Raw genomic sequence first — 13169 nt, 5'->3', positions numbered from 1 at the left:
ACCTGCTGGACAGCAGGGCTGTCCCAGACAATCTGGGAAGCAGCCTGGGACTTGGCACCAACAAGTAGCCTGGAGTCTTAGACTAGAGATACTGCTCCGAATCTCCCGGCTGTGTGTCCTTAGGCAAGTCACTTCCCCTCTCTGGGCCTCAGCGTCCTCATCTGCAAAGGAGGGAAAAACAAACTTGTTAGTGCTGCAGTGAGGCTGTGAATGAAAAGTAAAACCATCACAGCTCTCGCTCTGATCACTAAGCGAAGGCTCTGCTCTGGTCAGATTCCAGACTCACCATCCAGGTGGGACCTGGCATGGCACCAGTCCAGAGCCTCCTGTGAGAACTGTGAATGGGACAGGCCCCTTGCCTTACCGGGGCCTGGGGCAGGACTGGCTGCCTCAGCACCAAGCCCAGCTCTGCAACAACCAGCCCTATGGGAACCTTGGCCAACCCAGCACTTCCAGGCCGCAGGCTGCTCAGCTGCACGATGGGACGTGTGGCCCCTGTGCTCCCTGGGGACCAACAGGGCTCAGAGAATGTGGGGCTGGGGAGGCTCTGGGGAGACCTGTTCAGCTGCTCAAGGGATGACCAGGGCCTCTGGGGGACAGTTTCTACAGCAACCCATTCCACTGAGATCAGGGTGTCCGTCAGCACACACAGAGCTGATGTCCTAAGGGACCCGTTACTGCAACCTCAGGCCTGTGGGAGGCCCGGCCAGCCCCGCCCACTACTTGCTCCCTTACAGCTCCTGCCAGGCGGCAGGCCCTCTGCTAGTCACTCTAAGGGCACATGGAACTGGCCAGGTCCAGCTTCCGAGGACCCCATAGTAGGATTATAAAACTCAGCCAGGAGCCAGTGGCTCACGCCTGTAATCCTAGCTACTCAGGAGACAGAGATCAAGAGGATCACAGTTTGAAGCCAGCCCCGGGCAAATAATTCAGGAGACCCTGTCTGGAAAATACCCAACACAAAACAGAGCTAGTGGAGTGGCTCAGATGGAAGAACACCTGCCTAGCAAGTGTGAGGCCCTGAGTTCAAACCCCAGTACTGCCAAAAAAAATTAAAAAGATCTATTTTAAAATAAAAAGCTGTTTACAAGACATGAGGAATTGTCTGAGAGCGTGTGCTTTCTTTAGAGTGAGCTAAGAGATGAAGAGTGAGCCTCCCATCACTGGAGGTGGTCAAGGACCAGAAAATGGGTCCCTGGCTGATGTGCTTAGAAGGAAAGTGACAGTTGGGGCTAGACTCTGAGGGTCTTCCCAGTGACAGGAGGATCTACTGCCTTCCTGGGAGAAGGCAAAAAAGAAAAGAAGAGCACAGCCCCTGGGCCCTGGGCCCTGAGCTCTTCCACTGCCTCTCAGAATGTAGGCCTTGAAGACAAGATGGGGCGGGGGTGGGGGGTACTGGCTACAAAGTTTGCTGGTTTGTGTGATTGGATTTTTTGGGGGGGGGCTCTCTGTGGTTGATGCTGACTATGCAAATGACAGGTGTCTGTGGACAGGTGCGGGGGGGGGGGGGGGGTCCTGAGTGCTAGATCCCAGCCTCACTACCTAGCGCGGGGCCTTGGAGCCCTGCCTCAGCTTCCTCCAGTGTCACTTGGGGGCAGCACAGGGCAGTGGAACAATCAGAAGGCACTCAGAGCTCGCCTAGGATGGGGCAGCCTGTGACCAGCTTCAGTGAAGTGATGACAATCATCAGAGTGGCCTCTGGGAACTACAGGGACATACATTAAAAAAGCAGCATGCCCCATAACCCTGCCAGGAGACAGCCTGGGTCATGTTGACGTGATGGGTGTGCTTCCAGCATCTCATGACAATAAACAAAACTGGGACCCGGCCAGTACCCTGGGCTCTGAACTCCCCGCAGGCAGGGCTGGGTCAGAGCCCTCTCCACGCCCTGGCAAGTGGGACCGGCCCCCAGGAGGTGCCATGGAAGCATCGGCAGGGGAGACAAAGGACTGAAGGAGCACATGCTATAAATGTGCAGCCTGCGTTGTTCCTTCGGCCATGTCACAAACACCAAGTACCACAGCAGATACCACTCCCTGCCATCCACACACTCCCAGAGCCCAGGCCTGAGCTCTAAGCACTTTGCAAATACTGACTCACCGAATCCTCATGGTAATCCAAGAGGTAGGTATTAATAGTCTTTACTTTACAGGAGAAAGCCAAGGCGCAGAGAAGTTGAGGAATTTACCTGAGGTCACACAGCAAGGGTGAGAGTAAAAAGAAGAGGAGAGAGAAGCCATGCCAGTCAGGCAGGAACAGGGGCTGCTCACAGGAACAGCCAGAAGCCCTTGGCGAAGTGGAGGGCGGATAAGAGAGCCTAGAATTCAGCCTCCTCCCACTTAGATGAGTCTCACCAGGGGCTGTCATGCTGTGCACCTTGGGAGAGACCCCCTTTTCGTTCCTGGTTCTGGGCCCAAATACCCACTCCCTGCAAGCTGACTATTGAGAAGTCACCCATCTCATCCACTTGCACCCTGAAGGCAGAGACAGAGCCCTGGGTGCCCAATGGGGGGTGGGGAATAGGAGTGGGTAATGGGGGCCTGAGGTCCCCTTTCCTGTGGGGAGCACCTAACTATAGGCTCAGACTCCTCCCTAGACAGCACAGGGCTCCCATGTCCCCTCCGAGCCCCAGCACTACAGGTACCAGATCCTGACCTGACAGTGTCTCCTCCTAAACCTGCATCCCATCACCACACAGATGCTGACTCAAGGCGGTGACCACACAGCACCACCCACTTGGTCAGTCATCAAATATTAGCAGATCATTTACTATGTGCTGGGCTCTGCCCTATGGAGCCCTGTGATGCCTTCCTCCAATGCAGCCCTCCCAGCCTGGCTCCATCCCTCAGCAGGGCAGGGGACTCTGCAGCCCACCCTCCTCCCTGTAGCCAGAGGCATCTCTGCAAATCATCCAGGACACCAGTAACAACCCAAGCATCCATCACAGGGGACATCCAGGAGACCACTGTGCAGCACAGAGCTTGGTGAGGCCCAAGAGAAGGCTCCCGACCCACTGGGAAGAAGAAAGAGGAAGATGGTGATGTAGTTTCCTCTGGGCACGACCAGGCCTCAGTTTCCTCATCTGGAAAGTGGGGACAATCACACCACCTGGCAGGAGGAGGATGGAGTGAGATGACGTAGACACTGGGCTTAGTGTGGTGCCTGACATGTAGCAGGAACAAACTACTAGTATTTCTATAAATAAATCCGTACACATCAGTACACAGGCACGCACACATGTGCTCTGGAGGCTCAGAAAGTTCTGGAAGGATTCCAAACTCTTCACAATGTTTCATCCAAGAATGGTGGTGCAAGAGAGGAAAATCCCTTTTTTACTTTCTATACTGTATCAACTGACATTTGGAAATTACTTCGTCACGATTCTGGGTTTCTTTCTTTCTTTCTTTCTTTTTGCAGTGCTAGGGAGCGAACCCGGGATCTTGCATATTCTCCGCAAGTGCTCTCCTTATTTTTTTCTTCTTCTTGTTGGCAGCACTGGGCTTTGAACTCAGGGCCTTGAGCTTGCTAGGCAAGTGCTCTACCACTTGTGCCACGCCACCAGCCTTCTGTTTTTGTTTTTTATTTTTAATGAGACTTAGAATAGAACATGGAGAGGGCTGTTATCGTGTGTAGACGAGGTCTACACAGCTTGCCTGGTACTGCAGCCCACTCTGCCTCTCCCTCTGCCCAGCCATGCGCCTGACTGGTTCCCCCTCCGCCACCCTACGCTCACCTCCTGGTCCACAGAGGCTCACAGCACGCCTGTCCCTTCTCAGGATGACAGGGCCAGGAGCTGAGAGGTGCAGGGACCTCCAAGTCCACCTGGCTCACATCCTGGTGCGCTGGGGCTGCACTGCTGGACGAGCCTCTGTGCCTCCCGGGTCCTCATTTTCAAAGTGGGGCTGATCATAAACAGCCATCCAAGAAACAAGAGAGCCCATGTGGCAGGCGCAGAACAAGGGCCTGACAGAGCACAGACCTGCGCCTGACTGAGGTCACTTCGGAGGACAAGGGGGCAAGCGAGAGGCGGCAGGGCGCTGACTGCCCAGCAAAGCTTTGGCACGACTGATTCTAAATCGTGCCAGAGTAATGAGGTGGGATGACCGCTGCACAGCTTTAAATGGGACCAAGGTTCAGAGAAGCCATCCAAGAGCAATGGGGCAACAGAGGAAAATCCCTTTTTCACTGCATCAGCTGACTTTGGAAGTTACTTTGCCCGAGACCGTGCAGCAAGTGTGTGCAGCAAAGTTAGGTGCTCAGGGCTCAGGAGTGTGAGGTCAGAAAGCCCTGCTGGGTCCCACCCAAGGCACTGCCCAAGGCAACAGAGGGGCCCTCCAAAAAAAACAAAGGAGCCAAAGCAGTACAGGCCTGGAGTCAAAATGCCAGGCCAGAAGCCAGCCCCCACCTTCTACGCACACAGTCCCCCTAAAGTGGGAATCACCATGATTGTTCCTGCCTGATTGGGCCTGCTCTGGGGAAAACATGAGGTGATAGCTGAAAAGTGCTCTGCGCTAGGGAGAGATTATGGCTTCTACAGAAGACCTCTCCCAGTTTTGTTTTGTTTTGTTGCAGTGCTGGGATTTGAACTCAGCCCTCACACTTGCTAGGCAGGCACTCTACCACTTGAACCACTCCACCAGCCCTCTCCCAACTTTTGTAGTCACTCTTTTCTGATCACTCTCAGTCAGGCAAAAGCCCCCAAAGCCCTACTACGCGCCCTGGAGGACTGGTCTGGTGGAGTAATAGCAAGACCTGCACAGCCCCTTCACTGTGCAGGAGCACAGCCATGGCTGGACTGGACCAGGGCCTCTAGAAATGCATTCCTAGGGCTGGAGGCAGGGCTGGAGGCAGGATCTGTGGGAGGTGGTGAGGTCAAGGCAGGGAACCTCCTGGTGCCCTTGGGCTCTCATAAGAGGAGACCAAAGCCCCCCCACCCCCACCCCACACCCCCGTCACTGCCCTGCAAGGACATAGCAAGAAGACACCAGCTGCCTGCAATCCAGGAAGAGGTCCTCATCAGACACCATTCTACCAGCACCTTGACCTTGGATTCTCTAACTTCCAGAACCACGAGAAACACATGTTTGAGAATTATTTAAATTTTTTTGACAAATCGTTTTTTAAATTAATTTTTTTTCTTCTTTTTTTTTTTTGACAATATTGGGGATTGAATTCAGGGCCTTGCACTTGCTAGGCAGCAGCACTCTACCACTTGAGCCACTCTACCAGTCCCCTTTTTAATAAAAATTTTAAGTGAAATATAAAAATTACACATACTTATGGCACACCATGTGATCTATCTATATATATATATTACAGTATTTAAACCAGATTAAACATATCTATCTCCTCAAACATTTATCTTATCTTTCTTTTACGGTGAAAACTTCCAAAATCCTCTCTTGTAGCTTTGAAGCGTCACTGTTATCTACAGTCCCCTACCGCCCAGTGGCACACCAGAAATTCTTGCTCCTAGCTAACTGTAATTTAGTCCCCATTGACCAGCCTAAATACTAAGTCACCCTGTTCCTGGTTATTTGGTTATAGCAGCCTCAAGGGACTATGATGCACCCCCGCAAGTCAATGGCACCTAAGATACTTGCCAATGCATTAGTTTAGAAAAAAAAATGAGAAAAGGCTGTGCAGCTCAGTGGTAGCACGCTTGCCTGACTTGCTGGATGCACTGGGTTCCAGCACTGGAGAGGAGGAGGGAGAGAGAGAGAGAGAGAGAGAGAGAGAGAGAGAGAGAGAGAGAGAGAGAATATGGAATTAGAAAAGAGATCAGAGTGTTGTCTTTTTTTTTTTTTTTTTGAGGTACTGGGGTTTGAACTCAGGGCATACACATTGAGTCATTCCACCAGTCCTTTTCTGTGAAAGGTTTTTGCAAGATAGGGTCTCTTGAAGTATTTCCCCAGGCTGGCTTTGAACTGTGATCCTCCTGATCTCTGCCTCCTGAGAAGCTAGGATTACAGGCATGAGCCACCAGCACCCAGCAAGTATTGTCATTTGTACACAGTATGGATCTGGGAGAAGAACCAAGAGAACAAACTGGAAAACTATGAAGCCTATAATCCTAGCTACTTGGGAGTTGAGATCGGGAGGACTGTGGTTCAAAGCCAGCCCTGGGCAAATAGTTCGCAACACCCCTTCTCCAAAATAAGCAGAGCAAAATGGACCGTAGTGAAATGGGTGGCTCAAGCAGTAGAGCACCTGCTTTGCTAGCACGAAGCCCTGAGTTCAATCTCCAGTCCCACCTAATAAAGAAATAGGTAAATAAGCAAACAAATAAATAAAAATAAGAGTTGAATGTGATCCCAATAAAAATTCATTAGGAGTTTTTTTAATGAGACAAATCAATTTTAAAATTTGTAAATAAAAGTCTATGGATAAGAGTGGCCAGGAAGACCCTAAAGAGAAGAATAAAGGGAAAACAGACCAGGTGGCCAGGGAGGCTTGTCAGTTTAATTACTGTGACATCACTACATAAAAAAATCAAAGGGACAGAATAGAGGGTTCATCTGGGTGCCTGGAATCTTAGCTATTCAGGAGGCAGAGCACAGGAGGATCGAGGTTCAAAGCCAGCTCAGGCAAATAGTTCAAGAGACTCTATCTCGAAAAAAAAACCAACACAAAAAAGGGCTGGCAGAACGGCTCAAGCAGTAGAGCGCCTACTAAGTAAGTATGAGGCCCTGAGTTCAAACCCCAGTACCACCAAAAAAAATTGAGGGTTCAAATACTGTCCCCAAACATATGGGGACTGAATGTATAATTATGGCATTTCATACCAGCGAGAAAAAGGTGGATTCTTTTTAAGACAGAGTTGGGATTTGCATTCTGCCATCAGGAAACAAATGAAGTTGGATCTCAATGTCACTCCATATGCCAATAAATTCCAAATCAATCAGATTTAAACCACAAAAAACTAAAACCACACAAAGGGGAAGAGAGAACAAATGTTCTAATCTCAGAGTAGAGAAAGTAGCTAAAGATCATACAAAGCCTAGAAATCATTTTTAAAATAATAAATTGGTCTACATAAAAATCTAAAATGTAGGGCTGGTGGAGTGGCTCAAATGGTAGAGTGCCTGCCAAGCAAGTGTGAGATCCTGAGTTCAAATCTCAGGACTGCCAAAAATAGGGCAAAGATGACAAACATTTGTAATTCCCTGGCTCAAAAGACTGAGGCAGGAGAATTGTGGGTTTCATGCTACACAGTGAGACCCCATCTCAATAAATAAATAAATAACTGGAATAAACACTTCTCCATGGCCAACAGCACGAGACGTGCTCAACACCATCAGAGAGAGACACCTCACCCACTGGTCAGAATCAGAATCAAAGAGACAGGCAATAACAAGAGCTGGTGAGGATGCAGAAAGCATGGGACCTTCAGATGCTGCCAGGGATGCTAAAGTGACACAGCTGCATTGGTGAACAGTCTGGCAGGTCCTCAGGAAGTAAACATGGAGGGTCCATGACCCAGGGAGTCCACTCCTATGTATAAGTCAAGAGAAACCAAAAGACACAGATACAGCAGCACGAGAACTTGGCTGTTATCGATACTAGCCCCAAACTGAAAACAACCAAATGTCCATCAATCAAATATCCAAAGGGAAAGAGATCAATGCATCAAAGGGGCACAGGCACTCCCGTGATTATTGTGCTACTATTCACAATGGCCAAAAATGAAAGCAACCTAAGTGTCCCTCAACTGTGAATGGGTAAAGAAAATGTGGCACACGCATGCACAATATTCGGCTATAAAAAAGCATGGAGCTGGAAGCCGGTGGCTGACTCCCGTAACCCTAGCTACTCAGGGGGCAGAGACCAGGAGGATCGTGGTTCAAAGCCAGCCCGGGCAAATAGTTCACAAGACCCTATCTCAAAAAACCTATCACAAAAAAAAAGGGTGGTAGAGTGACTCAAGGTGTAGGCCCTGAGTTCAAGCCCCAGTACTGCAAAAAAAAAGTAAAAATAAAACATTACACAATACTCCACAAATATGTATGTTTATGTTTCAATTAAAAACATTTAAGTGTGTTAAACACAGATATATATGGCATATCCACACAATGAAACATCATTTAGCAGGAAGAAGGGAAATGTTGGCACCGTCTGCTGTATGTTAAGTGGAAGAGCCAGCGCAAGACAGCCTGGAGCAGCTCCTCTGGTACCCGCGTCCAGATGGGCAAAGCTGCAGCTGCTGAGGCCTGGGGGGTCCTCGGGGAATCGGGAACAGGTGAATAACTCAACTGTGGTACAGGTTCTTTCTTTTCTTTTTTTTTTTTTCTTGTGAGATTGGGGTTAGGGCTTCCACACTTGCAAAGAAGGCGCTCAACCGCTTGAGCCACACCTCCATCTTTTTTGCTCTGGTTATTTTGCAGCTAGGGTCTCTCAATCTGTTTGCCCAGGCTGGCTTCAAACTTTGATCCTCCTGATCTCAGCCTCCCAAGGAGCTAGGATTACAGGCATGAGCCACCAGCGCCCAGTTTACGGTTTCCTTTTGAGGTTATGAAAATGTTCTAAAATTGACTGTGGCCACTCTCTTTGTGCAGTCATCAACTTCGACACAGCGTAGCTAAGCACCTACTGGGCACTGCCATCATAGTGGGAAAGACAAACAATAACCAAGTGTCTGACCAGCTCAGGCAGGAGTGACAGAGGGTGTAGTGACAGTGACAGCCAGGGGCCTGAGAAAGTTTTACGCAGGTCCACATGCTGGTGGAGCAAACCAGGGAACGCAGCTCAGTGAGGAACAGAGACATCCAACAGCCTTTCTCAACTCACCCTCCTGCATGCCCAGTGAAGGGAAAGCCCACTGGGTCCTCAGGATGTGCTCTCAACCAGACAGAAGCCACAGATGTCATTTAACCAAGGGCTCAGAGAGGACAGCGGCAACGACACCTAGTTGACAGGGAGACAGACTCCTGGGGGACAGGCACCGTACCTGAGGCCAGAAGGACCCACCCAGGCCCTATGTAGTCAGCCCTGTTCCATAGTGGAGGAAACTGAGGCTGAGAGAGGTTTAGCTGCTTCCCAAGGTCACACAGCTCATACCAGACAGTGTATCAGGAGGCACACCTGGAGTGTCTGAGCTCCACAGATACCTCAGGACCCATCCCCCCAAAGAAGGCACAGTCAGGGCTTCTATCAGCAATCGCCCCTCCCCTCAGAAGGGCCCAAGGTGGGAGCAGTTCTTAACTGCTCCAGGAATGTCGCCAGGTAACAGAGTGGGTGTGGGTGCTGGGTGGGGAATGTGCAGAGAAGGAAGGCATGGGGGAGGCAGTGGACAACATGTTCACCCTCTGGAGAGAGGGAATCAAAAAACCTGGCCAGGTGGGGATGTGGCATCGTGGTGGTGGGGAGGGGCTGAAGCTCCCTTGGGTACCATGGAGACACCCACAGTCACCCCTGGGCAGCAGCAAAGGCGAATGAGCCAATCTGTGCAGGCGGTCTTGGCAATGGGCCTTCCCGGTGCTGCTTACTGTCACTCCAGAGCCACTGTTGCATCCACCCCCACCAGGACCCTGCCACATAGCAGAGGCTCAAAGAGACCAAGTTAGGTGCCTAGGCCACCATCCAAGATGGCAGAGGGCCAGCTGAGGGCCTGACTCTCCTGTTCCCTCTCCCATCGAGGTCAGTGGCCCAGTGAAGCTCCCAAAGAGTCCTTACCTTGGGGACTATGCACAGCCCCTTTGCCAGCCACACAGCAGCCAGGAAGGGACAGGGAAGAGAGAGCAGGCTCCAGGCCCCAGGCAGCTCTGCTTCCCACCCAGGCTGGTGGTGTCAGCACTGCATCCAGGAGCGAGGACCACTGAGGGGGCCCAGGAGGCCCAGGGCTGCATCTCCAGTGGTGTCCCATGCTCCTTGCAGCAGGTTCCCCCCAGTGGTCACCCAAAGAGAAGAAGCTGAGCCTGGGAGGCCCAGAGGGTGCCAGCTGGGAAATTCCCTGGGGCAAGCATCTACACAGTTCTCTGTTGACCTGAGAGCTGAGCACAGTGGGATTACAAATTGTAATCCCAGCACTTGGGAGACAAGGCAAGAGGCTGAAGAGTTCAAGGCTAGCTAGGTTACATAGTGAGTCCTTATCTCACCAAAAAAAAAAAAAAGCATCACCTGCTCACCTGGTGTTTTTCTGTGAGTGGTTTTGGGATGTAGAAAGGCCACCAGCTTCTGTATGAGGTACTGTGAATAATGATAGTGATAACTAATGCTCAAGCAATCCTACCTCAACCTCCTGAGGGGCTAGGACTATAGGCATGTCCCACTGCACCCAGCCCCAGTGCCATTCTTAAACCCATTTTACAGATGAGGACAATAAAGCACTGACAGATCAAATGATGGACCTAAGATCCCAGTTGGTGGCAGCTGGTGTCAAGTCTCCACCCAGCTTCTCCCTAGAGGGGTTGACCCCAGAGCCACTGGGAAGGGCTCCCAAAAAAGGTGCCTGGGTCTGGTTCTTCTGCAAGGTTTGGGGCCAACCAGGCCCTTCCCCAGAACCAGACATCTCCAGTACAGGCTGGGGTTGGGGCGGGGGGACAGGGTATGTGCTGCCAGGGATGACTGTTTTCCCCTCGTGTCCCTGCCTGGGGTTCACACCACCCCTTCAATGCTCAATCAGCACTATGGCAAGCTTCTGTCACATTGTCTTACACCCAAGGACACGGCTCCCGAGTGACTCCCAAAGCCCAGAGGGCAAGAGGCAAAAACACCAAGTGGATCCCAGCTTAGCTAGTCCTTGGCTCAAGCATCAGGTGACCCCAGAGGGATCCCCTAGAGAAATCTGTCCATCAGCTCAGTTCAGGAAGGCCCAGGGGGACCCATCCCACAGTAATCCTGTCAGGGCACATTGTCCCCAACATCCAGGAGTAGAGGGGGCTGAGGGCACAAGAGAAGACACCTGAACCTCAGTGGGCTTCCCTGAGGAGGGAGCATGCACTGAGTGTGAAGGCTGGGCAGTGTGTGCTGGGAAGATGGATGGTGGTGTGGCCAGACAGAGGGGTACTCTGGGCCTGGCTAGAAGCACCCATAAAGAGGGGCTGGGGGCTGACCAGTGGTCACACAGTCTGCTTCCTCAGTAGCCAAAAAGGAAGGACAGGCAGGGAGGAGGAGAGGGGGAGGCTGTCCACATCCACATCTCACCACCCCCCTCCCCGGGAGCCCCATGCACAAGAAAGGTCAGTGGGAGGGAGGGGTGGCTGGGTCCTCCTGACCATGGAGCTTCTCAGGGCTGGTGAAAAGGGCAAGGCTGGGCGGCTTCACTGCCCACCACCAGCCCATCCCAGCTTTTGCCCCACAGGTCCCTGCCAGGCAGCCTCAGCACAGGTGTAAAGGTTGAGCTCAGAGAGGGGAATGGCCAGCTCCAGGTCACACAGCAAGGCTGAGTCTGTCCTTGAATGAGACAGTGGCCAGAGGCACGGGGGCTAAGATTAGTTATGCGGACAGCTGCGGACAGCAGGCACAAGAGCACAGAGCTGAGAAGCCAGAAGAGGAGCTGCTGGCCCTGAGGGACCCAGAGGATGGACGGGTCTCAAGGACCCAGGTGGTACCATGTGGTTCGGCCCAGTGAATGCTGTCCATCATGGGAAGGTGTGGAAGGCCAAGGTCTGAATCCCTGTGACCCTTGGGCAAGCCACACACCAGTGTGGGCCTCAAATGTGCCCTAGGACATGGAACCCTGGCATGTCAAGGATCCCTTAGCAGATCTCCAGGACCCATGGGTAATCTTGGGGAGACACTGAGGTAACAAGTTTCGTTCTCTCCCAGCATCTCCAAGGTCACCACCCCTCCCAGAGCCCCCAGCCACCCCTCCCTTCTAGCAGACGGCGGATGGGCTGGGGGGATGGCCGCCAGCCGGCCCCTGCCCACGGCGCCTGCTGTTCCCTGCCAGCAGCTCTGGCTGCTTGTCGGCTCTGAGAACACGGCGCCCCTCCTCCACGCCCACGACCAGGCAGCATCTCCCTCTGGAGACACGGGTGGGCAGGAGTGCCTAGTGGCCAAGCACCACGAGGTGATCAGCCCTGAGCTCGAGCCCCCGCCTCACTCAGAGCTCAGTGACATGAGTCAGAGGAAGGTGCACCCCTCCCTCTGCTCTGCCGTGAAGTGGGGTCTCTAGCAGAGCCCTGTGGGGCACCTGCAATGAGTTGAGAGGTGGTGGTCAGCCAGTCAGGGGCCTGCTGCTTGCTCCCTCTTCCCCCTCCTCCACCTCCCTTAGTGATCCTCCAGCCTCTAGGCCTCCGTACATTCTGTTCCCTCCCCTGAAGCACCACCCACCTCCTCTCCCCTCACCCCATGAACTCCAGGGCACCCCAGGGGCCGACCATAGGCAGTATCCAATCTCACCCCCTCGGTGGATAGAGGTACCCCTCTGTTCTGGGCTCATAGTACCCCATCAAATGGAGACCAAGAGCTGGACTGCCTGAACTCAAAACCAACTCTGGTCCTTCCTCACTGTGTGCTTAACAAAGTTTCTCTGCCTCTCTGTGCCTGTTCCCCCCTTCCCTAAAAATAAAGCCAGGCAAGGTGACACATACTTGTAACCCCAGCACTTGGGAGGCTGAGGCAGGAGAATCTCAAGTTCAAAGCTACCCTGGCCTATATAGAAAGTTCCAGACCTTCATGAACTACATAGTGAGACCCCAGCTTTTAAAAAAATAATAATAAAATAAGGGCTGGCGGAGTGGCTCAAGTGGTAGAGCACCTGCCTAGCAAGCATGAGGCCCTGAGTTCAAACCCAGTACCAATTTCCTTTAAAGTCAATCAATGGGTGCCAGTGGTTCACACCTATAATCCTATTTGGGAGGCTGAGATTGAGAGGATCACGGTTCAAGGCCAGCCTGGGCAAATACTTCATGAGACCCCCATCTCCACAATAACCAGAATAAAATGGACTAGAGATGTGGCTCAAGTGGTAGAGTGCCTGCTTTGCAAGCGCAAAACCCTGAGTTCAAATCCCAGCCCCACCAAAACATAAAATAGGGATAAATATGAAAGCCTACTTCAAAAAACTGCTACAAGGATTGAGTTCTTATCTGTGAAGCCCCCAGAACAAAGACAAGTCCCAGCAGCACAGTCCCCATGTCTACTGGCCACCACACTGATCCCAGTGCTGACACCTGCTGAATACGTACTTGAGCCAGGCCTGGGAGGTGGGGTTGTCTCAGCCCTCG

General features: G+C 52.1%; 1 protein-coding gene across 4 annotated transcripts in view; it reads right to left on the bottom strand.

The window, feature by feature from the left end:
- Positions 1–13169, bottom strand: part of Src (SRC proto-oncogene, non-receptor tyrosine kinase) — a 52158-nt gene that overhangs the window by 17362 nt on the left and 21627 nt on the right. For all 4 annotated transcript variants that reach the window (XM_074074725.1, XM_074074728.1, XM_074074726.1 and 1 more), the window contains exon 2: positions 3–161. In XM_074074725.1, coding sequence (XP_073930826.1) covers positions 3–161 — 159 coding nt within the window. The remainder of the gene's footprint in view (positions 1–2; positions 162–13169) is intronic.

Source organism: Castor canadensis, chromosome 5 (assembly GCF_047511655.1).
Source record: "Castor canadensis chromosome 5, mCasCan1.hap1v2, whole genome shotgun sequence".
NCBI lineage: Eukaryota > Metazoa > Chordata > Mammalia > Rodentia > Castoridae > Castor > Castor canadensis.
Note: the sequence above shows the minus strand (reverse complement) of the source record. Positions and strands in the feature narration are given on the sequence as shown.